The sequence below is a fragment of the Vigna unguiculata genome, chromosome 8 (assembly GCF_004118075.2).
Source record: "Vigna unguiculata cultivar IT97K-499-35 chromosome 8, ASM411807v1, whole genome shotgun sequence".
NCBI lineage: Eukaryota > Viridiplantae > Streptophyta > Magnoliopsida > Fabales > Fabaceae > Vigna > Vigna unguiculata.
In genome coordinates, this window is record NC_040286.1 from 9,791,835 (window position 1) to 9,815,580 (window position 23,746).

The 23,746-nt window shown below is 30.8% G+C and overlaps 2 protein-coding genes across 3 annotated transcripts; one reads left to right on the top strand and one right to left on the bottom strand.

Moving 5' to 3' along the window:
- The first annotated feature begins 6,726 nt into the window (after positions 1-6,726).
- LOC114193133 (la protein 1-like) lies at positions 6,727-11,116 on the top strand. The gene is made up of 10 exons (XM_028082836.1): positions 6,727-6,864; positions 6,951-7,029; positions 7,368-7,517; positions 8,394-8,536; positions 8,891-9,039; positions 9,433-9,534; positions 9,618-9,963; positions 10,251-10,398; positions 10,649-10,727; positions 10,810-11,116. Exons 1-10 carry the CDS (start codon positions 6,814-6,816, stop codon positions 10,898-10,900), a joined length of 1,338 nt encoding a protein of 445 aa, XP_027938637.1. The 5' UTR covers positions 6,727-6,813; the 3' UTR covers positions 10,901-11,116.
- Positions 11,117-14,195: 3,079 nt separating this feature from the next.
- On the bottom strand, positions 14,196-22,873 carry LOC114194133 (probable protein phosphatase 2C 76). Of its 2 annotated transcripts, none has more exons than XM_028084203.1 (9): positions 22,511-22,873; positions 22,052-22,306; positions 21,049-21,176; positions 20,834-20,932; positions 20,444-20,602; positions 20,000-20,086; positions 18,258-18,349; positions 15,352-15,426; positions 14,196-14,691 (listed from the first exon to the last, which is right to left on the bottom strand). In XM_028084203.1, exons 2-9 carry the CDS (start codon positions 22,300-22,302, stop codon positions 14,509-14,511), a joined length of 1,074 nt encoding a protein of 357 aa, XP_027940004.1. In that variant the 5' UTR covers positions 22,303-22,306; positions 22,511-22,873; the 3' UTR covers positions 14,196-14,508. The 2 variants fall into 2 exon arrangements, with proteins under 2 accessions (XP_027940004.1, XP_027940003.1); XM_028084202.1 differs by having other exon boundaries at positions 22,052-22,315; positions 22,511-22,872.
- Between the last annotated feature and the right edge of the window lie 873 nt (positions 22,874-23,746).

Below are 23,746 nucleotides of genomic sequence, written 5' to 3' on the forward strand. Positions count from 1 at the left end.
TTTTGCACGAATTATAAAATGGCAATTAGGTTTATACATATTTTTTCTGTTTGATTAGCTCTACTGAACTTCAAATAATTCAAATATTTTTAAGATTTGTCAAAAGGAAATAAATCTACATAATTAATTGTTCTATGTCAAGGAAAGAGAGAGCTTGAAAGGATTTAATCTTGGACCATAACACTATTAAAATCTTCAAAGAGAATACTTTTACTTTCAAATAGGCATGACAAAATACTTCTGCCAGCACCTATATGCAGATAAAATTAGTGGCGGATAGTTGATACATGTGGATATTTATTATCTACGAATAGTAAGTAGCGGGTATTTTAATATTTCATAAACAGGTCGGGTGCGAGTATTATACTATCTATGCCAGCAACTTTATGTTAACTACAAAAAATTAAAATTAAAATTATATTTTATTTAGTTAAATTTAATTAAAATTAAAATTTAAGATATATTTTATTACATTAAATTAAATTTTTATTTTATTTTATATTTTATTGTAATTTTATTTAAATTTTATTTTAAAAAATTATAAAATATCTTTTTTTGAGTATCCGCAAGTATTTTTTAAACGGGTACCCGACAGATAACAAGTGAATTTCTCTACTGTAGGTCGGGTTGCGGGTATGCAGTATTTGTATTTGACCCGGCCCGTTGTCATCTCTACTTCCAGAGAAGAGCATGTTATATATAAGGGTTTTTTCTTCTTCTTCTTTATATTATCTTATAAATAGAAATATTGAAAAAATAAACTAAAAAGATAAAAATATTATACTAATACATAATATTTACAAACAAAAAATTGATTTAGTACCTCCTGCACTTAGTCCAATAAATATTTAGGTTTAATTATTAATTTGGTTTATATGTTTAGATTTGTAATTCATTTTGGTTTTTATAATTATTTTTTATTCAATTAAGTTTCTATTTTTGTAAAAAGAATCAATCTGCCTCTTTAAGTTGATGTTAACACCGTTTGGAAATTTCACATGTAAAAGTTTAGGACTGTCTTGTCAAAATCTAGATCATCTTCTATCTTAGAATCTTTAGATTTTGACGTGTGACACCTTTCAAGTAGAAAATGATGATCTAGATTTTGATATATGGCACTTCAAAAGAATGTGTTCATGTATGAAACCGAGTTGCCTCAAAAATCTTCAATCCTTCATCTCTTCTTCATAGGGTTTCCTCTAAACTACTACTTAGCAATGTTCCTAGAGGGTAGGTACCTATAGGCACTTCGAGCTCAAGTCAATAATACTTCTAATTTAGGTGTGAGTAAAAGTTGAATGCAAAGATAGATCCCTTACCTTGGACACTAAACCTTTTTTTTTATTACCTAAGTCTAATCATGACTTCATTACCTTTGTAATCGTTTTTATTCTCTTCGTAAATACCAATAAATCCCATGGATGCCCTATCGTAACCGTAACTACTGTTACATTCCCTTATGTTGCCCATATTATTGAATGCACTCGTACAGTCATGTATTCCATTTGCGATGTCGCTTGTATGCCTAAGCCCATATGTATTAGGATGTACGTTTGTATGTTTGAGCCCATATGTATTGGGATGTATGTCTATATGCTTGAACCCATATGTACTAGGATGTACGTTTGTATGCTTTATCTCATATGTATTAGGATGTATGTCTGTACCCCTAAGCCCAAATGTACTAGGATGTAGGTTTGCACCCTTAAGCTTAGAGGTGGATTGAGCTGAGATATACCTGTCCCTTTGTTGAGGTCGAGATGTACTCATCCCTAGGTGGGGTCGAGATGTAATCGACTCCCTTAATGTCAAATTAACATAGAAACCATATTGAATATTTCTAACAAAAATGGGATATCAATTGAGTCTTTTTTAAAAAAAATAGAGATTTTTTAGTAAATATATAGGGACCAAAATGAATTAGATGTATAAATATAGAGACCAAATTACTAATGTTGCAACCGAAATCATGACAGGACGACAAATAAAAATAATAATAACTAAAAAGTAACTAGATATTTTGGGTTCGATCCCTAGCGAAATCGTCATGTATCACAACTGAAATCGCGACGGAATGACGAACCAAAAAAAAGGAAAATTTAAAGAAAAAAATATAGTTTGGAGTTCCCTGTAACACCCTAGAGGGTCTTACATTCTCACCCTAGTTTATTATGGAAAACTACAAAAATAAAACGTAAAGATAATACATGGTCTACAAAACCAAATTTTGGGTCCAGGAATTGTTTACACATGTAAAGAAGGTATTAATACCCTTAAGCGGATGTCTACATACCTCTAATTCAGTATACAAAAAATGATGTGGTTTTTTAATGTTTATTTTTTCCAAAAATGAAAATGAAAAACTACACAAAAGAAACAAAAATAGTCTTTTGAAATTTGTGGGTTCGATAGGGATTAACTTTACTCCTAAATATTTTCATTTAAAATGAAAAATTAATGTTTTCATAGTTCTAAAAAACTATTTGTAAAATTTTGAAAATATTTTTGATTTTTTTTGTGAGCTTGACAAGGAATGATCTTTCTTTCTATCCTACGTATTTTCATTCAAAATGAAAAATTAAGAATAATGTACTTCTTAAAAAGTTATTTGAGAAAATTTGAATATTTTTTTAATTTTGAGAATTCTATATTTTTTGAATTTATGTGTTATTTAAAAAATCAAGTAATAAGACGATGTGTATAGTCAGTATTATTTTTTTATTTTGAGAATATGTATTAAATGGTTTTGTTTTGACATACCAATTAATTTTCTTTTCGACCTGGCTAACAAAAAAGAAATTATTCAAAGTTCTTCAACTTTGAAGAAATTTTTATTATTTTCCATAATTTGTCTTTTATAATGTTGAACAAAATTAGAAGTAATAAAAATGAAATTATTCAAACTTCAACTTTGAAGAAATTTTTATCATTTTCCATAATTTATCTTTTATAATGTTGAACAAAATTAGAAGTAATAAAAAAGAAATTATTCAAACTTCAACTTTGAAGAAATTTTTATCATTTTTTATAATTTGTCTTTTATAATGTTGAACAAAATTAGAAGTAATAAAAAAGAAATTATTCAAACTTCAACTTTGAAGAAATTTTTATCATTTTTCATATTTTGTCTTTTATAGTGTTGAACAAAATTAGAAATAATAAACTATTGATGCATTGTCACAATACAAATTTATAGACTCCTTCAATTCAAAACCATGTAAGATTATACATTTCTTATCATAAAAAACTTAGAAACTCTTACTCAATACATGTATCCTTTGTTTGGATCTTGTTACCACTCATTGTTTTTTTTTTCCTTCGAGTTAAAAGAAAACTATTTTTATAATAGTCTAATAACTATTGTAACATCATAATAAAATAGGTCACTTCATAATAGTATTCAAAATAGGTAATTCAGAGTATAAAATATATTAATACAATCTTATAAAAGAAAAGACCATAAAATTATGACATTTATACAAACATATTAAACCAACAAAGTTTTACACAAAGGCTAACCATTACAAATGCTCCCAGAGACCTCCTATTACTCTAACTAATGGCTCTTCATACTTTAAAGGTGTCTCTAAACCTGCATCTCCATCTGTTCACACCGGTAAGGTGATCATCGCAAAAGAAAGAGAGAAACAAATACAAGAAATACAAAGCACACGAAAGGTTAAGCTAATATGTAAAATAGTTAACCTAAAACCAATAAATCATATTATATGTATACAACTAAGCATGGATAAAATATAAGGAATGTATATGCACACAAAACAAATAACTCTAAACTTAATTATCCGGATACATACCCTTGACATAGGAATTCACTGGAGGCGTGCACATGTAGTGGTAGTAGTAGTAGTATTTATGCTTTGTAGAGCCATAAACAAAGGGGTTATCACCCTACTACTCACAAGGTTAATCTCCTTCGCTCCTAGGACCAAGCAAGTCCAATGACTATAACCTCCTACGACTCTCACTACATAACCTATTTTACTCTACATTAGTGTGAATGGTTATTAGAGTTCAAGATACCTTGTTGAAACCCATACGTCAATGCATACACTAAAGTTACAAAGATTTTCTTAGTGAAATTCCTTAGTCACCATCATCATCATACATGCTCACAGAACAATTTCACCTTAATTAAATAACAATTCAAAGTGTCATAAACATATATAAGGTACAACCAAAGAAGAAAATAGGATCAAACATAAACTAGTGCTTAAGGATGGCACTCAGTGCTAAACCTCTCGCAAAAGGTGGCGCTTAATGGCATTGAAGTTAAAATGCTTCAGACCTGCAGTACAAATTTGGCGCTCAACAATGTCTGTCTACTGCTCAGTGGTACAAACTGGTGTTCAACGACCTGGAGTTAAAATGCTCCCAAACCTGCACAACGACGATAGCGCTCAGCGTTGCAATGCCTTTATGCCACTCAACGTCAAAGTATTTGCAAACCTACGACGCTTAGCGGTACAAACTGGTGTTCAACAACATAGAGCTAAAATGCTCTTGACTTGCACAACGAGGCTGGCGCTCAGCATCGTATCAATGATTATATTTTGGGGAACTTGGACCTATTCGATTGATCAAATTGGTACTCTTTTCACAATTCATTGGTTCAAAAAAAAATTAAACATGGAAGCTCATACCAATATGCTCAATTGCTTAGATTCTAAACTCTTTCAATCACATAAAACCAAGTCCTAACCAACAAAAATTTATGAATTAAACATTCAAACCATACAAGTCAAATCAGTCAAGCTCACCATAAATCTAATTCATCAAAATCAACTAAAGTTCATTCCCAACATCAAATCAATCATCAACATGCATTCATCAAATTATCAAAAACACTACAAAACAAATAAAGACTAATTTCCTTTACCTGTTAAAATTGTTTAACAAACTCCAAGACACCCAAAACACTTTTAACTCCACGTGATGCTCTATCTATACCTACAATAACACAAGAACAATCAAGACATACTGTTGTGATCACTGATCAACAAATACTCATACTAATGATTAAAAAGACGCATTCAAGTGCAAGAAGACTCACATGCAACCAAAAAACAAATATAAACTAAGAAAAAGGGTTGAAACTCAACTTACGCGAGCAAAAAAATTGATCGGTTCAAATTAAAAAGTTCGTCGCCATGATCAATCCTATGATCTCGATTTTTCAATCAGAAGAGTAGCGAGGAAGAACACTTACATTGTGTTCTTTTACACAAATGTACTATGCACAAGGAGTAAGAAGCGAGGAGTAGCAGGTAATGTTTGTATTCCTTTGGGAGTGATACAGGATGATTGCAAGCAATGATTAACAAGATTCATTGAAATCCCATCCCCCTCTATATGGTGCGATTTGAGGGTGATGAAGTCGCTTTTACTAAACTACCCTCATGCCTATTGCACATGCTACAATTAAAAGTGACACTCTTTGCATGCTTTTAGTGGAGCTTGAGAGTGCGATGAGATTCTTGAGCAAACATAAAGATGCTTGAGCATGTATACATGTATTTGTCATGGTGTGGGTGTGTTTCTGGAAAAGGATACGAGGCAATGGTAAAGATGGATGTTGTTGTTGATGTGCAAGTGAAGTGTTAGCTCCATCGTGAGCCACACGAAGAAGACAAAGAAGATTAAGCACCCTAACCATTGAAACGATATTGGAACAATGCCAAGTGGTAATGCATAGGGCTTGGAACGATTCCACCCATTGAAACGATTCCATGTGATGCGTGGGTTTCTTGGAACGATCCAGCAAGGATGGAAAGATTCCACACACTTGGAACGATTCCACTTTGTTTGGAATGATTTTGTGCTCCATTGGAACGATTCAGTCCTCCATTGCATTGCACCGTTCCACACTATTTGTATTATTTATTTCTTTATAAATAATTTTTTTATAATTTTATTCATTCAATCAAATTTAAAAAAAAAATTCTAAATTATTTAAATATCATTTTATATTACTTTTAATATCATGGACAATTTGATAATCTAATTTTTTTTATCTATTAATTTTTTTAATATGTCACATAAATTAATTCGATGAGAAACTTTCACAAATTTCACTCCCTAATCCACCCCACAATCACATCAAAATCCCTTAAAAAAAACAACTCTAACTTCACCCTTAAATTCATTCAATCTCTTCATCTCCATCTCTCCTAGATCAATCTAAAAAAAAAAATACACCCTTGTAGAAAAGTCAAAAAATTATAGAAAAGTTATTTATAAAGAGATAATTTATTTTAAAATAATAAAATTATTTATAATAAAACTATTTATAAAAACATTTTAATATTAAAATAATTGAGTCTTACTTATTATCAATATTATCACTTTCAAAATTTCATTTTCTAAATTTTTACAACTACTTTTTTTACACATTTAATTTTATTAGTATAAATTATTTTATTCTTTAGTTTTAATAATTATTTTTTAAATTTAGTTAACTATCTTCGATAAAAAAAATATTTATAATAATCTTATATAAGTGATATATTTCATATTTATTTTTTAATAATTATGATAAGAATTAATTATTTTTATATGGCGCATTTCTTTTAATATATATATATATATATATATATATATATATATATATATATATATATATATATATATATATATATATATATATATATATATATATATGCAGTTAAGCATTGTGGTGTGACTATGTATATATATAAGTGGGAAGAAAAGATATTGCAAATTTTCTAAAAATTAAAAACCCTACACTCTCTCGCTTTCCCTCTCCGAAACCGCTCTTCGATTCGGTTCTGAACAATGGCGACCGCGTCGCTGGACGATGAAACCGCGAAGAAAGTCGTACGACAGGTTTGCAACAGTGGTTTTGCTTTTCGCTATTCTATATTCATTGGCGTAGTTTATTCAACTTTTGTTTGCGTTTTTTTCCCAAACAGGTGGAGTTCTACTTCAGTGATAGCAACCTTCCCAGAGACAACTTTCTCAAGAAAACCGTCAGTGAAAGCGAAGATGGCAGTATCCTTCTTCTTTATTCCGCGTTTGTTCCCTCATAAATTGCTTCAAATTTGTTGATTAAATGGATTTTTGTTCACAAGAAAACATAGCCTTAGAACAACAAATTTTTATTTAGGAGTCATTTCGAAATTACGAAAGGCTTTGTGATCATTTTTTGTCATTTTTTCTTTCTTTCAATTCTAAAATACCATATAGGGAGACTCGACATTGTGTTTGATCCTGTTGCTGTTCTGATTCCATTAAAACCTATTTAATCAATCCAAGCTAATTGTGGCTAATTGTTTGTTTTTTTGTCTTTTGCGATGTTGTTGGTCTTGACTTTTCCTGCAACCACACAGTGGTTAGTTTGGCTCTTATTTGTTCTTTTAACCGGATGCGAAAGCACCTTAAATTGGAGGAAGTTAAGTCGGCGGAGGTGCCCGACGATACAGTCAAAGCTGTTGCTCAAGCTTTGAAAGATTCGGCTTTGGTCAGACTCTCAGAAGATGGTTAGTTTCTTTTTTTATGCATGTGTTTGGTTTTATAAAACACGAGGTTTTGTAAAAAAAAAAAAAAAACTGTTGTGGCTAGTTTAGACATTAACTTATTATTATTCATAATTAAAGAATCTAAGATTACTGTGAATTCCTCCTGGCTTATTGGTTGTGTAAATTCTTTCTTTATTGTGGCTCCTTTAGACCTGGAGACTGTGTTTCTCCTTGCCATGCTGTAGCAATGTGAATAAGCTGTCGAAGTTTAGCTTTTTTTCTTTTTTTTTTCTCCTTGGACACTTTTTCTACCTTCTTGCCATGTTTCTTTTGATAAACATGGCAAATTATTCTTGTGAACCTCTTATTTCCACAACTTTGTGTTCACTATTGAAATACGTTTTATAGTGATTGCTTGTAATGTTTATGGTGCTTTTGTTTTTGAATTGTTTTAAAACTTTTTAGGGGTTATTGAAATGAGTGGAAGAGGAATCAAACGGTCTTAAGTTAAATTTTATTTTTAACTTTGTTGTGTTTCTTAGGGTGAGACTATGGATGAAAATACTTAAAAACTAAAGAATTATTTTATTGATGTCAATCACACCAATTGCATTCTTATCATCTCTCAGTCGATAGTGGGTGACACAATTCCTTATAAACTTGACTTGGGTAATCTCAGAATAGTTTTGATAACATCTTAGTAAGTGGGCTTATACCTAATTTAACCTCATAAAACTGACTTCTAAGGTGAGGTTTTTACTTATATAGTATAATATATTATAATTTAGCCTTATATATATATATATATATATATATATATATATATATATATATATCTGATGTGAACTTTTTAACTGCTATAAAATGATTTTTCTTATTTGTTTATTTATGTTTCAGGGAGCAAAGTTGGTAGGTCAACTAAGCTTCTGAAGCCAGAAGAGGTAATTGAGCAGGTAGAGATAAGAACAATTGCTGCATCGCCATTTCAATATGATGTGAAGCTTGAAGATGTGGAGGCATTCTTTGGTCAATATGCCAAGGTATTGTTTAGATTGTTGGAGCTATCTTTTGCATTATAACATTTTTGCTTGGGAAAATTGTAGTTCCTCTCCTAATTGTTATTGATTTTGATGTATGGTATGTGGCAACTGGAGTGAAAACTGTATAGAAGTTTATTAAATATCTTGATGTGAAATTGGAGCAGAATTGATACGCTTCTTATAAATAAATTGTCTTCATTTTTAAAGATAAAATTCTGGAATCTTATCTTACATTCTTCAGATTATAGGTAACTTCAATGATAAAAGAGTTTGTAAGATGGTCCTGGTGGTAGAGTGCTTTTGTATAATTTATTTTATGTAACAAAAGTGATAAATTCTAGTTTTCTGTTCCAGGTTAACAGCGTGCGGTTGCCTCGCCATGTTGGAGACAAAAGGGTTTTTTGTGGCACTGCTCTTGTTGAGTTTTCATCCGATGAAGAAATGGAAAAAATTTTGAAGCAAAGTCTTGTCTATGCAGGGGCTGAGTTAGAATTAAAGCCAAAGTAAGAATGCTCATATTAATTCAGTTCTGAGTCATTTATTGATCAATTATAATAAAAAAGTGTTATACTCTTTTCTGTAAATTAGAATAATTTCTTATGTAAGTGGAAGAAAGGGAGGGATAGTCCAATATTTTATGTCAAATTCCTTTGAAAAAGTAGATTGCTAAAAGGTTCTCAATTATTGATATTTGTAATAGGACAAAAGACAAGAAAAAAAAGTGTTTGATGGTAACTGCTTTACAGCCAGTTTGCTTGTGTCATTACGTTGAAAATTTGAACATAATGCATTTCAGTTGCAACGTTGGATTTTGTTCTACCATGAGAATTTTAGAGTGTGAAGACAGTCTACATAAACATATTATCTGATGTTTATGTTTATTGTATCCAATTCAGGAAGGACTTTGACGTGCAGAGAGAGAAAGAATTAAAAGAGCAAGAAAAATTTCGTCCACCCGTGGGTGTAGATCACCAAAGTAACATAAGTACAGAAGCAGAGTAAGATACTAACAATTCTTTTTATCCCCGCTCCTACAAGAAAACAGATAAGTTTATTAGCTAATTATCCATGTTTTTTACAGCTACCCTATAGGGTTACTTATAGCCTTCAAGCTAAAAATTATTTCTGATGAAGTTCCATCGGAGCAAAATAACCCTGAACAACAAACCAATGATGCTCATGATATCTCCAAAACCGATCAACAAAATCCATCTGAAATTGCTGCTGAGGAAAGTGGTAAAAATATATCAGAAAATGATGAGAATGATAAAGAAAATGGTGAGGTGAGTGAAGGAAAAGAAACTGAGGGTGAGGAAAAGAGTAAAGAAACTGATGGAAAAAATTCTGCTGCCGCGGATAAGGACAACAAGTTTGTTGTCTCACGAGAGGATTTGAAAGTTGTCTTTGAGAAGTTTGGTACCGTGAAGGTAATTGGGTTTTCCCCTTTTCTTCGGCTGTTCTGCTTGGTGCCTTTTGTTTGATTTTTGTCCATTTTACAGCTATCTTGTTATAATTACCACTTCTTCTTTTGGAGTTTCTTGCACTTTTAAAATGATATCTTTTGCTTAGTTTTTTGAATACCCTGGTGGTGGGTTCAACTAATCTGTCTCACTTTCATTCTTTAAACCCTAAAAGATTGGTTATTAATTTATCATATAGCTATTTGACTGAACCGATCAAGACTTGTATAAACTTATACTGTTTGGCTGTTCAGTACGTTGATTTCAAGATTGGAGAAGAGTCGGGATATATCCGATTTGAAGAACCTGAAGGTGCTCAGAAAGCTCGTGCAGCTGCAGTTCTTTCTGAAAAGGAGGGCTTAGTTGTCAAGAATTGTATTGCTATTCTGGATCCAGTGACTGGTTTGTTTCACATCTAATTTAATTTTTCATGAGTTATTCATATGCATTTGTATTTGGTAAAAAATCCACTTCATATGTTGATCAACAAAATTTCGTCATCTACCTAATTATTTTTTCCTTTATTATCACTAATAATGTACTCATGACATGTGCTGGTGCAATTGAAGGACTCTGTTGGATAAATTGACTGATACTGCCCAATCTTCTTTTTTTGGTTAATCTGAGAGCTGTTGTTCTGGTATGGTTTCAGGTGAGGCGGAGAGAGAATACTGGAGCCTGCTTCGTGGTAATCAGGATAAACGCAGAGGATTTATGAATAACAGAGGAAGGTAAAATTAGTAACTCCTCCACCATGTCTTTTTTTTTTGACTTAATATATTTTTGGTTGGTGAAAATTCCATTTCATTGCAGAGGAAGAAAGCATGGGAGAGGGGGTAAATTCAACCGTTCCCGAGAGAATGAATCTGGATCAAATCGCCCAAATAAATTTAGGAAGTTTTAACTGTATACAGATTAATGGTTATAGATGACTTTAGATGTCAGGATTTTATGTTGCTGAGAGGTATTTTACAATGCATACCTTAAATTTTGATCTGTTTATAGTTGCGTCAGGAGTAGCATGATGTAGTTCCCCGCTGTTTTGGTTATTATAGGCTATAAGACTTGGGCTATAATTTATTATGCACTCTTATTTTAAATTTTATTTTAATTCGATATATATTCGTGTGTTTGATATTTTAAAATATTTTACTTATTTATTTTAATTTATAAAATAGTAGTATTCTAATAATGATAATAATTTATAGTTTTTTATATTGACAATTTTAATACATGGGATATTAATTTAAATTTACACAATAATAATTATATATTTATTATGATTTTAAAAATTATTGTATAATTTTTAGTATACAAATATAATGTTCTTTTTTTAAAATCTTTATATCATAGTAAATATGTATTGTATCTTATATACATATAGTATCTTATATACGTATACGTGCATTACTAGGTTACAGTATTCTCATAATGCCTCATCTAAGTATCTATCACCATCGGATTATTGTTTCTTGCATCCCAAAATTACTAGCTGCATCTCATTATATAAAGAAATATCTCAAACTTTTTTAAATAAAAATAATGATATTTTAACTTTTTTTTTAATTCATTACTTTTATCATTTTTAGATCAATCATGTATTTTAATTTTTTTTCAGTAACGTGATCATCTAAGAATGAAATATTATTATCTTTTAATAATAGATGATTGAAATGATTAATTAAAAGTTAGTTAAAAAAATAATTAAAATATCGTTATCCTTTTAATAATAAAGTACCACGTTACACCACCACTTTTACTGCCTCCACTGCCGCACCATTTCTCGTACAGGAAGAAGAGAGAAAATGCGAAAAAGACTCATTTTGGAAAATCTCTTCTGAAACGTATTTCATGTTTTACAGGAAGCTGTTTTAGTAATATATTTATATGGATATTCCAAAAAAACTTATTCCACAGGAAATTTTATGAGTTTGAAGTAGTTGTTTTTTGAAATCCTTTTCTCAAAAATCTATTCTGAAACACATTTAATAGATTGAAAATTGTTTCGAAAATTTTGTTCCAGATATTTTGGTCCGAAAATATTCTTTCAAAAATTCTGAAAAGCTTGTTCCAAAAAGCTTCCGAAATATACGACCCAGAAATCACTTTTCTGGAGGGTAAAATTGTTATTTTAAAAGATCGGGGAGGTGAGCGAAGAAATTGTGAGGGTGGATAAAGTAAAACTATGCTATGGGGGTGGAGCAAGAAAAAATTGGGTGCAAAAAGAAACACCCCATTATTAGCTTTGAGACCACTCAACAAGTCGAATTATCTCATGAGTGTCCATGAATTTTAGGGACTTAATATAATCCTTAACAAACCAATACATATTACAAACTCCAAAATTATTTCCAAATATCGTCTCCCCATAAAAATATCGGACTAAAGTTGTGATTTGTAGATGTTAAAAAAACTAATATATATATATATATATATATATATATATATATATATATATATATATATATATATATATATATATATATATATATATATATATATATATATATATATATATATATATATATATATATATATATATATATTATGTATATATTTTTCTTTTGTTTATATTTTCTTTAATTTAAAGTTTAACGGTTTTTAAGTTTTATTTTTCTTAGTTTCTTTTATTTCTTAATATATTATAAAAAACAAATATACAAACACACACACATACATATATATATATATATATATATATATATATATATATATATATATATATATATATATATATATATATATATATATATATATATATAAAGGACCTTAATAGGATATCGACATTCAAAAGTATCCTTCCTGAAAGTCGATATCTAAATTTTCAGATATGATATCCTGATTTTGTTCAAACGGTATATTTTTGAATTTTGAAAAAACTTTTAAGGTGCAATAAAATCTAGGAGGTGCAAGAAGAAAGCCTCGAATCTTAGTTCTTGGTCTCATTGTCCTCCATTAGGCATCTTAAGGTACTTGATTTTCATTAATGTCTAAATATAATTCCTCATAGTGATAAAGGATCAATCATCCATTCAACATCAACCATCTCCTCTTGAAAGATGACAAGACACACGCACTCTATCACCTCTTAGGAGATACGTAGCACACACTTGTCACCATATGAGATTTGTAAAATATCTTTGATATTTCATCCAGGATCCTCAATTTGTTGGGGACATCTCACAATAAATTTTACTCAATAAGAACCTTATCCAAAACATGATGTATAACTTTTTTTACTAACAACAAAATTGCATATAATCCTATATCAATTAAAGATATAATAAAATTATAATATATAAATTAGTATAAAATTTAATTTATCCAATAAATTTTTGTGAAATAAAGTTAAATTTAAATTTTATTTTCTTTCAAATAATACCAAAGTCATTCAGAATCTAACCTATCAATTCTTTTAAATCTTTTCTCACCTCCTATTAAATAATCCTACTATCAAGATATTCAATCCTCAATATAGAAACGTATATTTAAAGTATTATAAAAGTAAAAATAAGCTTAAATTTTATTTTCTTAAAACAAATATTTATCAATTGTTACAATTAAATTAAAAGAAAGTGAACCTAAAAAACTAACATATTTTCACAATAAATATAGTATTCCTTTTAATGCAGAAAACTTAAATGAAAAAAGCAATTATAAATTATAAATTCTAACATTTACATACACTAAAAAGTCTAAGTCAAATACTTCTTAAATTTAAATTTCAATAAATACTACAATGTTCATCTGCTATTTAAACAAAATAGATAAAACTAAATTATAATTTAATATAACAGCAAAATTACAATCATATGAAAATTTACTTGAACAATAATTGATAAATTACCTTTTCATATCTTAAAAATATTTGAAATTACATTTAAAAATAAAAAGTAAAACTGCTTTTCGCCAACTCTGAATCAATCTGACCAAGTCTTTACCGGTATAAAAATATTTCTACTAAGTTAATGCACTAGTCAAAAACATAGTCTACAGAAAATAATGACAAATTAATCAATCGTCGAATCGACAAACATAATCTAAAGGACCAACGTGATAAATGAATCGATTTCTAACTACATTACGCTTGAATAAACTGTCAGAAATCAGTTAAAATTTTTTCATGCAAAAACTAATCTATAAATAAGTTTTAGAAAAAATTACTGGCACACAAACATTTCAATTTATGTAAAAACCAATTTTACTTTACCTTAATATACTTAAGGTCTGAGCAGTATGATTAAAATAATGCATACTGCATTTATTAGATGAGAAGAAAAATACCATCTTTATGCCTCTACAAACAAAAACTAGAAATATATACGGAAACAAGCTGAAATCAGTGATGAAAAGAAGACGACTCAAAAATCCCAATACAATAGTGACTTACATAAGAAAACTAACGAATAAACAAATCACTTGCTGAAATCATGCATGTGCCGACTTCAGTTCATTGAATTTGAGGCGAACAGAACAAACACATGCACATGTGCTTTCACTTTGTCTGTCTGTCTACTCACGCTGAGCACTAGCTGATTCTGCTTTGTCAGGTTTAGGCATCTCTTTTTTGTCATGATGGAAGCGCACCACAATGCATGTAATGTTATCAGCACTCCCACGGGAAAATGCTGCTTCTGTTAACTTCCGAGCAGCTGCCTCTGGCTCCTCTTCTGTGCGGGCAAGAGAAACAGCGTCCTGAAAAAACAGAGTAGATATGGAATATCACTCAAAAAATAAAAACACCTCAACTAAGTATTTAACAGACGAACATTGAACACCGCAATAGGCACTACTTCTAGTCCTAGGAAAACATAAATACATTTTCTTTGATACTTACATCAAACCTCTGCAGATATAAAATACTGTTATGTCCCATGTATAATAGTATTCAATTTTCAATTTTCATTTGCAGTAATGGATGACAATAAACAACCTTAAGACCCTATCCAGCTATACTAAAACAACTACGGTCCACATTGAGCTACTTTCCAGGTAGCATAGCATGTCCAAGAAAGAAGCAGAAATGCACAAGTCACAACTTGCAAGCAGACAGTCGCCAAAAGCACAACCAGATGGTTTTCTCTTTCCCTTCGCAGATTCCCTAACTTAGGCTATTTGATGATAGGTAATCTTTTCTTATCCACTGAACAATACTCTTTGAAAACACGGATTTGATTAGAGGTTCCAGAAGGATGACAATATTCCACAGGGTAAAACATGGACATCTATGTTCTTTAATTTTTTTTTGTTTCCTTTACGGGCCAACTAAATAGATAACCCACTACTGCCAGATTAATATGAATGACGCATCAAATATGCACAAAATAAATAAAATGCACGAGTAAGACAGCTTACATCATTCTGTACCACATCCCAGAGTCCATCACTTGCAAGAATAAGAAGTTCAATTTGTTCATCCATCTGCTGGTCCTGAAAGCATATAAAAAGATAAATTCATTGTCAAACTATGTTGCTTATCACTTTAATATGCAACTATCGATTGCAACAAAGGTGAGGTAATTAACATCACAGAAGTGGTTCAACAAAAGAACTAAATTAAGGTTTGTGCAGGGCAATAATGAGCAGAAAATAGATAGTCTAAGTTAGAAATGTCAAAAGGGTGACCCAGACCAACAAGCTAAGGTGTAAAAAAAAAGTGCTGTTATGAACCGGACCTATATCAAACTATCGATCTACTTTTGATCCATTTAAAAAAAATTAAACCCAAAAAATAAAATATAAAAATTTATTTTTAAAATTTAAGTAACATTAATTAAACCATTTGATATATAAATTAAGACATGTGCTCTAATAAATTATTTCTTTAAAATTTCAAAATATTACTATTTTAAAAAACAGGTCAGCCAACCTAAAGCCAAATGGCTGCCCCACAAACTAAATGGGTGGGACTAAAATTGACTCAGTTCAATTATGGCCACATTTTTCTTACCTGATCCGGGCTGTTTTATATCCTTTTTCAGGCTGAACCATCGGACCATACCTATTTTGACACCACAGTGTAAATATTTTTGTGCTGCTATGGGAAACAACCACAGCTTGATATAAGCCACATATCTTGAGCTTTCTATAGATGAAAAGCATCAGGTGACAAGATTCCGTTAAAAAAACTGAAACATTGGTTCCTATCCACATCAGGTGACAAGAAATATACACATGTTAAGTTTCAAGACAACTTGATTAAATAAATTACCCTATACACAGGAAAGAGTGATTTTTTGAAATGTCAATTAACTTCAAATCACTAACTAGAAAGGACAAACTCTATTAACTTTGCATACTGATAGCCTTTAGGTTCTTTACAACTTGGGTTCGGTTAGAATATCTTAGTTAATCATCAGAAGATATAGTGAGAATGTCCATAGCACTCATCCTTGGAATTCATTCAAAGGTTGTGTGTCCTAATCCTTTTCTTATCTCGATTCATTTTCTATTTTCTATTGCAGATTTGTTCCTGTGTATGTTGTCTCCAGCCCACAAGCTTCCAAGCTACTTCCATGGAGAATGGTTTCTTCAACACAAATTTGAGTTGATAGGTTATTCCACCTTCCATAAAACACATCATTGGCGGGGGACAACTTTTACCTTACAAGTTGCTTTTATGTGAGTAAAGTTAGGTCCAACCTCACATTCTATAATGGTATCAAAGTGTATCCCAAATTGGTTCTCTAGAGTAGTCATGGGCACGAAGAATCCCACAGTGCATTCTTTAAAGAAAACACAAATTGTTCGCACTAAGCTTGGAACATATATGAACTTAATTTTAGGCCCTCCAAAGACTTAGTTACAATGTCTGAAGTCTTGAGATCATGAACACTTGATATATTCCCTTGGTATAGAAGTTTCAATCCAATGATGTTTTCGTCATATCTTAAGGAAATATGCTCTGAACAATCTAGAAGAAACAGGGGTCGTATAGACCCTAGGAGATATGCTTATAGTAAGCTAAATTAACTCATTGTGACTCGTCCTAATATTGTTAAGATCATTGGGATGCAGTCCAAAGATCCTAAAATATATCAAGAATGCTCTTGGAAAATGCCTTATCAACATAAGGAAAATACTTACATTGGGTATTTTTACACCGACAAGGCAAGGTCTCAAAGCAATAGAGCTCTACTTTTTCCAGTTGGAGGTAATTTAATATCATGGAAAAGTCATGAAATGTGATGACCATATTAAGTGCAGAAGCAAAATGCAAGGCTATGACATTTGTCACTTGTGAACTCATATGGCTAAAGCAACTCCACAAATAGCTTAAATTAGAAGAAAATTCCAAAATGCACCCTATGTGTGACACCAGGAAGCATTCACATTGTTTCGAGTTCGGTCTTTTATGAGAGGACCAAGAATATTGTGGTAGATTATCACTTCACAAGAAAAAAGTTGGAGCATTAAGACATCACCATATTTGTGAATTCTAGTGAACAATTAGCCCACATATTCACCATGTATCTAAGAGGACCAAGGATCAATCATATGCATACCAAGCTGAGCAAATATGACTTACACGTTCCAGCTTGAGGAAGAGCATTATAATCATTGAAATAAGGTGGTGACCTTTTATCATTAGAATCTCTAGATTATATATGTTAGGAGTATTTTTGTCTATTCGTGTATCATAACTTTATTATTAAAGGATATCATATGTCCTCAATTTATTGCATTTTCTTTAATTAATATATATAAAGCATCCATGCTGTCATAGAAAAACATGGTTTTAGCTCAATGCCTTTCTATTTCTTATAGTTTAACAAGTGCAATGGAAAGGTTGTGGGTTTCAGTTTTTAGGGCCATGAAGTCTTACGCAATGGGCTTTTCAGTTTTTCTCTCTAACTGTTACTATCTTTCCATTGATTTGATGCACTTCACTACTTTTTTAAATAATCAACATGATATTTAAAAAAATAAAACAGAACATCTTTAATCACAAGTAAAAGCCTTTTAGTAACTTCAAAATTAATAGTTGTTAAAAAGTACTTTTTTAATATGATCATATGCTTATGTTATACTAATGTAAATAGAGAATTTAATTGCAGCTTGAAAATTTGAGTCACGACCCACCAATCTTCCTAACAAATGTTCAACGCAAGAATTGTAATATTATTAAACTTTATCCTACCAATTTATTTCCTCGAAAAAACTAGGTACTAATTATCCAATGAAACTAATTATTAGTGAATCATCTCTAGCTATTAATAGACCGTTAATTTTCAGATTTTTCCACAATAATCAAGAATCACCTGGATCTCAGGTTCTGCTACCACAAACTGCTTCAACATACGGTTTCCAAAGGCCCGAGACATTGCTAGAACCCCTCCAACCCTCCAAGTACCTGACCAGCAAAATAAAGAAAAGTAAATATCACCTGCCCAAATTAATCATCCATTCTTTGGATGTTTGGCCAGGTTCTAAGGTGATATAAAACATATTATTCTAACCATAAGCTTAGAACTTGTATATTACTTGCATAAATCAATCTAATGTCAACAATAACACCTACTTTAATTAAATTATTTGTGTGGTGGAACATGGAACAAGTAATACAAAAGCCCAGTAGGTTTCATCCACTTTATTACAGTCCACGCATCACATAACACACTGACGCATGATAGGAAAAAATGTTATCTTGCTTATATGACATCACAGAAATTTGGAGGCACCCAGAATCCTATTATACTCGGAAATTTTCTCTAGAAATATCATGTTGGGTGTTACCAAACAATCCAACCATGATGACCAGAAAGCCCATTACTGAAACCCAGAAAACCAACCCAATTTTAAAGAGCCTGCATGCAAGCCTTATTTCTTCTTCCCATTTTGATTTTGCTCCTACACAGTCAAACCCTGCACCCTCTGGTGCTGATCTGCTGCCACAAACAAGACTAAGTATGGCAATTTGATCACTTCCCTTAGGTCATTTGCTTTGTAGTGCTAGGAGACAACCTGATCTGCTTGTTTCCATAGTCTTTTATCAGCTTTATATCTGATATTCTCTTGCAGCTGGTTCAGCTGGGTATTTGGTTTAATCAACTTCAAGCCATTTAAATACTGCATTGGTTTTCTTCTCTTTCCTGCTTCTCTATGTTGCTGCAGTTTGGACTGGGGTTTCAGTTCTGACACTGTTTTTGCTGCACTAAATAATTAACTAAAGAGATCTAGGGTTGGACTGTTTTCGTTTAAAGTTGCGTTTTATTTGGTGAATTCCTTCTAAATCTAGATTTGGAGTAAAATTGCAGTGTTAGCTAATGTAAGTTTGTTACTTTACATGTCATTTGTGACCTCATCTGTTTTCAATTTAGGTTTTAACTTTTATTTGGTGAATGCCTTCTATATATCTAGATTTGGAGTAAAATTGCAACCTTAACTAAAGTGAGTTTGTTACTTTGCATGTCATATGTGACCTATCTGTTTTTAATTAAAGTTTTAATTAAATGTTACTAACAATGCTGTTTATCTTATTTTTGCATTTTAGGTAGGAAAGTACATTCCATATTATTCCATATTCCATAACAGTTACCTTCACTTTCCAATCCATTCTTAGGTACGACTATTTTGTATAGATGTGATTAATGACTTATACTTTGTTCCAAATTTGCAGAAGAAAATTTAATAATAAAATCGCATCAATAAATTTACATAACTCTATGTACTTATATAATAATAAATGAGATATAACAAAAACTGTACAGATAAAAAAAGTGGGGATATATATGGCATATCCATCAGCAAGAACATAAATCCATGCATATCAATATTGTTTCAAGTTGCCAACATGACCCCTGATCAAAAGGATCCAAGATAGAGTCAGCTCAAGCTTCCAATGTCACCATAAATTACTTGAAATCTCAACTGAGTCCAAAGATAACAAGGGAAACAACCCATCACCATTGTATGATACACTAAATGTGCCAGAAGCAAAACTTCAACAGCGGAACTATTTAATAAGGCCATTTATATTCCTGAAATATAAATCTAATCTAACCTGCCCACATGACAACACCACCAGCATTCTCAATTCTCTTCCTCTCATCACTTCTATTTGGCTTATGATCCTCAGAGAGAGCAATTGCTGCCAAAAGAGAAACAATTAGTTAACAATATTACTACCAATCATTTTTTCAAAATGTATTCAAATGGAACTATAGGAGAAAATTTATCATATGATCAGACAACTATTGTCTGAAATGCTGCATCTTCCACGTGATCTCTGTATTTACATCATCAAGAAGCTTTCTCCCAACATCACATCACATCATTAAAATATAAACACTTATTTCAATTTGTACAGAGAAATTTTATTAACATATTACTAAATACTACATCAGAATTTATAAAGGATATGACAACTTAAACTTTAGAATATTATAAGATAATTAATAAAAACTATAAATAGAAGATGTCGTAAAATAGTAGGTTATTACTTTACCTTTACCAGCTTTTGATATTATGGTCCTAGAATCTCCAACATTAGCTACATAAAGATGGTTATCAACCAAGACTGCTGTCGAAGCTGTAGATCCATCATCCCTGAAAGTGTCCTTTTCGGCATCCAGAAAGTTAGCGTCAGTCTGTTGATATGTTTCACCTGCAAGCTCGTTGAGGTTATTATAATTGCAAAAACTGGTGATGGAAGATCAAAAACATTCCTTGCAGGAATCCAGCCACAGATCACATAAGGCAAAATGACAAGCATGAGATGGATGAGCATCAAATACTTTCAACAATATTGAAACACACAAGAAAGCATTAATAAATTATAAACAACAGACATTACAACAAGACATTCATGACAATAATTGAGAGAAAGCGAACACACTTATAGCCAATTTGGCATCTGTCAAAAATTTTGGATGCTTCAAGAGATTATCAAAGAGATGCTCCTTCAAATACTCAGCGGCTCGAGAACCACCATGACCTGCATGAAATTTTAAAAACTTATTCGCACGTTAATTGCATGTCAGGTGAACAAATACACATATACTGAGATCAAAGAACTATTTTTCTCCCATGAAATCCAGCAGAAAATCTTACCATCAAATATTCCAAATAGGCATACTGATTGGCCACCAATCTTCAATGTCTTGATATCATAAAAATCTTCCATTGTTGCTCTCTTCCCCCGAAAACTTGAATACCCACAGCTAAGCCTTCCATCTTCACTGCCAAATAAAAATTTGATGAAATAAGTACCATTAGATCACAATATATATCAGGAAAAGTATAACATGCAACAGCAAATCCAGTCAATCAAGCAAATTAAATTGTTCATTAATGTCACTCTTCCAATGCAAGCTCTTACTAAAATTTCACATTGATTTTTCATAGTACGGATTAATGAAGATGAATTTAACTAAGAAAATTAAATAGATTAGAGTGAAATAATATGAATTTAACTCCTTCATTTCAACTTTCAAGTATACATTACTAAAATCCAGGCTTCCACCATATAATAGTATTACCTCCTACAAAAAGAACTTAACCTTTTAAGGCACAGGGAGTTTGGTTCTATGTTCCCCAGTCCACCTCGTAGAAATAAGAATATTTGCTGCTTGTATTGAGCAAAAAGAAACACAGTTCAATAAGCAAAACCCAAGCCAGCACATGAACCAAATGATTTAAAAACCTTGTTAGGGGGCCTTTGAAAATACTGATTTGAACAGTAAAGGTTAATTTGGCATTGATAGCACCTTAAAATTGTCTCTTAATCTCAAAAATTTCCCCATCAATGTTGTCAATGTTGTATAAACTAAAAGAAATGTCAATCACCTTTTTTGTTAAGGTAGTCAAGAATATTTTTCCTTACAAGGTCAAACAAAAAGTAATTCCAGATAACAAGTTCCAAACATAAAACTGACTCTTGAAATCTTAAATGGAACTATTAAGTTAGAATCGCCAACTCCAAAAGCCAATGGGGATGATAAAAGATAGTACCAAGGCAACAAAGTAAAGATTCCGTCTATGGAATCAGAACATATACATGCCATTTTCAAGGCGTCAGCATAAGTTGAAAGCAAGTTGTGAGAATCATATTCACCTTTTCCACCCTCCACTGGCAAACCTACCATCATCATCTTTCTCAGGCATCATATCAACAAGGGGTCCAGCCCTTGACACAGAACCCGTATCAACCATCATCCCTGTGATTGTCTTGTATTCACGAATCGGCCAGTAAGAAAAACCACTAACTACCCGCAAACTCCTCACAAATCCGTTGATTCTCACTCTGTTGGCGAAGGTTCCAGCTTGAACAACCAAAAAAGACCTTACACAACTCCCGCATACCATCTACCTGAAGTACCTAGCAAATCACAGAAAAACACATAAATACTCTCAAATCCCAACAATAAATGAAATCTGATATACAGCAAACAGAGACAAGAAAAAACTAAATAAAAGGTTTCAAGTTCACAAACCACAAATAATCATAATCATCGTCATTAGTCATTATTAATCTACACAATTATCCGATAAAAACAAGCACAAGGATCAAAACCTTTTTTTAATATTGAACTCTCTAAGCTACTGTAACCATCGATTCGAAAAGTAAACTCAACGCAAAACTCGGAGAGAATTGTGGAATCAATAGTTGAATGTTCGAATTCGAATCCGGTGAAAAGCGGATCGGAGAAAAAATGTCAGGAATTCGAATCCGGATCGAGTAAAGGTTGGGAGAAGAAACAAAGCATCTACAGATAGTATCTGCTGTGAATCTAAAATGAGAGCGAAACCCTAGAGAGAAAAAGAGAGGTTAGAAGAGAAGCACTGCGAGATTTGACAAAAAAGGAAGGAAAAACAAAAAAGGAAGGGAAAACGAGAGGAGTGGTAAAGAGAATGGAGGAAAAAGAATAGAAACATGAGAAAGGTAGAAATTTTTTCTTCAATAAATATAAAAATTAAAAAAGTTCCATTAATAGAACCTTCAAGTTCTATTCATTGTAATATACTTTTTAATTGTTCACTGAGAGAAATATGTCGTGGAGCCGTTTCTAAAGAAGCTGTTTCCATTTTGTTTTGTTTTTTTCTTTAGAAAATACTGTTTATGAGTGTGCAGATTTTTTTTATTTTCCTTAGTGGAAACACTTGCCATGTGTTAACTTTTCTAATTACAAAAATAGTAAAATTATTATCGTAATAATTATAAAAATAAATATAAATAAATATTTATATTAAAAAATAAAATTAATAAGATAATTATTCTAGTTAAAATAATAATTATTTAAAAGTTAAAATGAAAAGAAAATGTATGCATGGGAATTATTTTTATTTAATGATGATATTTATAGATATATTTAAAAATAGTTAATAATTTAATGTAAAAAATTTAAAATTAAATTTTTTTAATCAATTATTTTTCATCATTATTAAATATATGGTTTTTATTTATAAAAAAATAGTATTAATAATTTAAGTCAATATAAAATATTATAGGAATAAAATTGAATAATACTAATGTTAGTAATTTAAATATTTTATATAAAATGTTACATTAAACTTTTAATATAATAAGTTAACGTATTAATACATAAGTTAAATAATACTGAGTTTTGAAATTTAATTATTTGACGTTATTAAAATTTAATTTGAAATATGTTTATAAAATAATAAATTATTGAATAAAATATATTAAAAAATAAACGTTATCAATATTAATAATTGATATCAATAATTTACATATATTTTGATCTAAAATATTAAATTTCAATGTAATAATTCAAAATATTAATAATAT